Consider the following 2500-nt stretch of genomic DNA (forward strand, 5'->3'; position numbering starts at 1 on the left):
AACAGCAATAACAATGATGCTAATAGATTCCTGACACCACAGGAAGCTCATCTGCAGACAGACTAACATGCCAGTGATGAAGCTGCTACACAACGGTAGTCCGGTCTCCATGGGAACCACCTACCTGGTACCAGGAGTAGGCGCGATCGGCCGGGTTGATGAGCAGGGCCAGGACCTTGGCCCGGGGCACCAGAGCGGCCGTGCGCTTGGGGGTGGCCTCGCTGTCGAAGTAGTTGGCACTCTTCTCAAACATGAAGTCTGTGCTGACGTTGGAGGGGAAGGGGAAGAAGTCCATATACCTGAGGAGGAGACCAGAGAGGTGAGAGTGTGTGTGTGTGTGTGTGTGTGTGTGTGGTTGGAGGGGAAGGGGAAGAAGTCCATATACCTGAGGAGGAGACCAGAGAGGTGAGAGTGTGTGTGTGTGTGTGTGTGTGTGTGTGTGTGTGTGTGGTTGGAGGGGAAGGGGAAGAAGTCCATATACCTGAGGAGGAGACCAGAGAGGTGAGAGGGTGTGTGTGTGTGTGTGTGTGTGTGTGTGTGTGTGTGTGTGTGTGTGGCTGACAGAGTAAGGTTGGAAGTCGTACCAGTCGATGCCGTTGTGGTAGTTGTCGCCGTTGAAGAACTGGATCTCCTCGTAGGTGACGGGGCTGGGGAAGCTGCCGGTGATGGCTGGGTGCAGAGTCAGGAACGAGTGCAGCGCTGTGGTGCCTGAACACACACACACACACACACACACACACACACACACACACACACACACACACACACACACACACACACACACACACACACACACACACACGAGAGGAGGGGAGGGGAGAGGAGGAGAGAAGAGGAGGGGGAGGAGAGGAGGAGAGGGGAAGGGGGAGGAGAGGATGCTCTGTTATTCACCACTGCCAACACACACAGGCAGCCACACTTATCAACACACACACTTATCACATGTCTAAGAGTAAATTATCAAAAGGGAACGAAGCTCGAAGAGGCTGGAAGAGGAGATCAATCTAGAAGAGCAGGAGCCAAAACAGGGCTCCAGATGGCCACTAAAACGGCCACCAACGCAGCCACAATTAACATTTTCTTTTGCATAATGTTTTAGGTAATATCGCCCATCACCAGTAAAGGAGGCCCTTGCTAGGCTACAGGATCCAGGCTCCTTTAACTTTGATTAGGCTTCTAAATATTTGAGGTTGGGAGCCAATGACTCCAAATGATTTTTCTTTGTCTGGAGCCCTGCAAGGATAACACACAGGGTATGCTACTCACAAATACTATTGGCTTTAGCAAGGATAACACACAGGGTATGCTACTAACAAATACTATTATCTTTAACAAGCTGATGGTTCCTAGGTGATGTGTTCAGACTGTCAAATGTATGCCTCAAAAGTGCATTAGGCAAGAGCTCATAGCATAAAGCACAGAACCGCTCTGTGACCGGTTAAGATAATTATTAGAGTACTTCCCTTTACATTTATACAATTTGGTAGAGCGAGCGCTTAAAATAGCTCACCCTATGAATGATGCGACACACAATAAACACAATGGCTGAGGTGGAACGTGAATATAGTGATAACAGTTAACAGCTCCAGAGAGAACCCCCTGACAGGCAGTCTGACCAGTAGCACACAGACCAGGCACAACACTGTGTTTGTATAGGCACCTAGCTGAACTCTGAACTGTGACCTGGTGAACACTGTGTTTGTATAGGCACCTAGGTGACCTCTGAACTGTGACCTGTGACCTGGTGAGCACTGTGTTTGTATAGGCACCTAGGTGACCTGTGACCTGGTGAGCACTGTGTTTGTATAGGCACCTAGCTGAACTCTGACCTGTGACCAGGTACAATACTGTGTTTGTATAGGCACCTATCTGAACTGTGACCTGGTGAGCACTGTGTTTGTATAGGCACCTAGTTGACCTGTGACCTGGTGAGCACTGTGTTTGTATAGGCACCTAGCTGACCTCTGAACTGTGAACTGGTGAGCACTGTGCTTTTTGGTCTGATCTTCCCCAGTGTGTTCATTTCCACCCTTGTGCGTTTTGACGTTTAATCCACAAGAGGCCGTTGTTAAACAGCGACCTCAGAAGCCCTGTGTCATCTCTTGAACTGTTAGCCAGCGTGTGTGAATGGCCCCTGTGTCATCTCTTGAACTGTTAGCCAGCGTGTGTGAATGGCCCCTGATGTCTTGAACTGTTTGCCAGCGTGTGAGAACGGCCCCTGCTGTCTCACCTGTTTTCTGGGGCCCGACCACCAGGAACTTGGGCAGGCGGTCGCAGGTCTTCTCCTTGGACCAGATGTCCTTGTGTCTCTTGTCGTGGCAGGGGTTCTGGAGAGAGAGAGGGACAGGGCCCAGTAAGCCTCAATCGTGACGACATCATTACGCAGAACCAACACTCCACACATCCAGACAAGAGCGCTCCCTCGAAAAACAAGCCTACACTTGAAAAAGCGTCTGATGGGATAAACCTTCAAAAGCGACTTACAATCTCCTGACTTACA

General features: G+C 50.3%; 1 protein-coding gene across 1 annotated transcript in view; it reads right to left on the reverse strand.

The window, feature by feature from the left end:
• The window catches only part of ndst2a (N-deacetylase/N-sulfotransferase (heparan glucosaminyl) 2a), a 25084-nt gene that overhangs the window by 4859 nt on the left and 17725 nt on the right, over window positions 1-2500 (reverse strand). The window contains exons 7-9 of the mRNA XM_031579181.2: window positions 2231-2327; window positions 585-708; window positions 125-299 (exon numbers count right to left, since the gene is read on the reverse strand). Coding sequence (XP_031435041.1) covers window positions 125-299; window positions 585-708; window positions 2231-2327 — 396 coding nt within the window. The remainder of the gene's footprint in view (window positions 1-124; window positions 300-584; window positions 709-2230; window positions 2328-2500) is intronic.

The sequence above is a fragment of the Clupea harengus genome, chromosome 13 (genome assembly GCF_900700415.2).
Source record: "Clupea harengus chromosome 13, Ch_v2.0.2, whole genome shotgun sequence".
NCBI classification, from domain to species: domain Eukaryota; kingdom Metazoa; phylum Chordata; class Actinopteri; order Clupeiformes; family Clupeidae; genus Clupea; species Clupea harengus.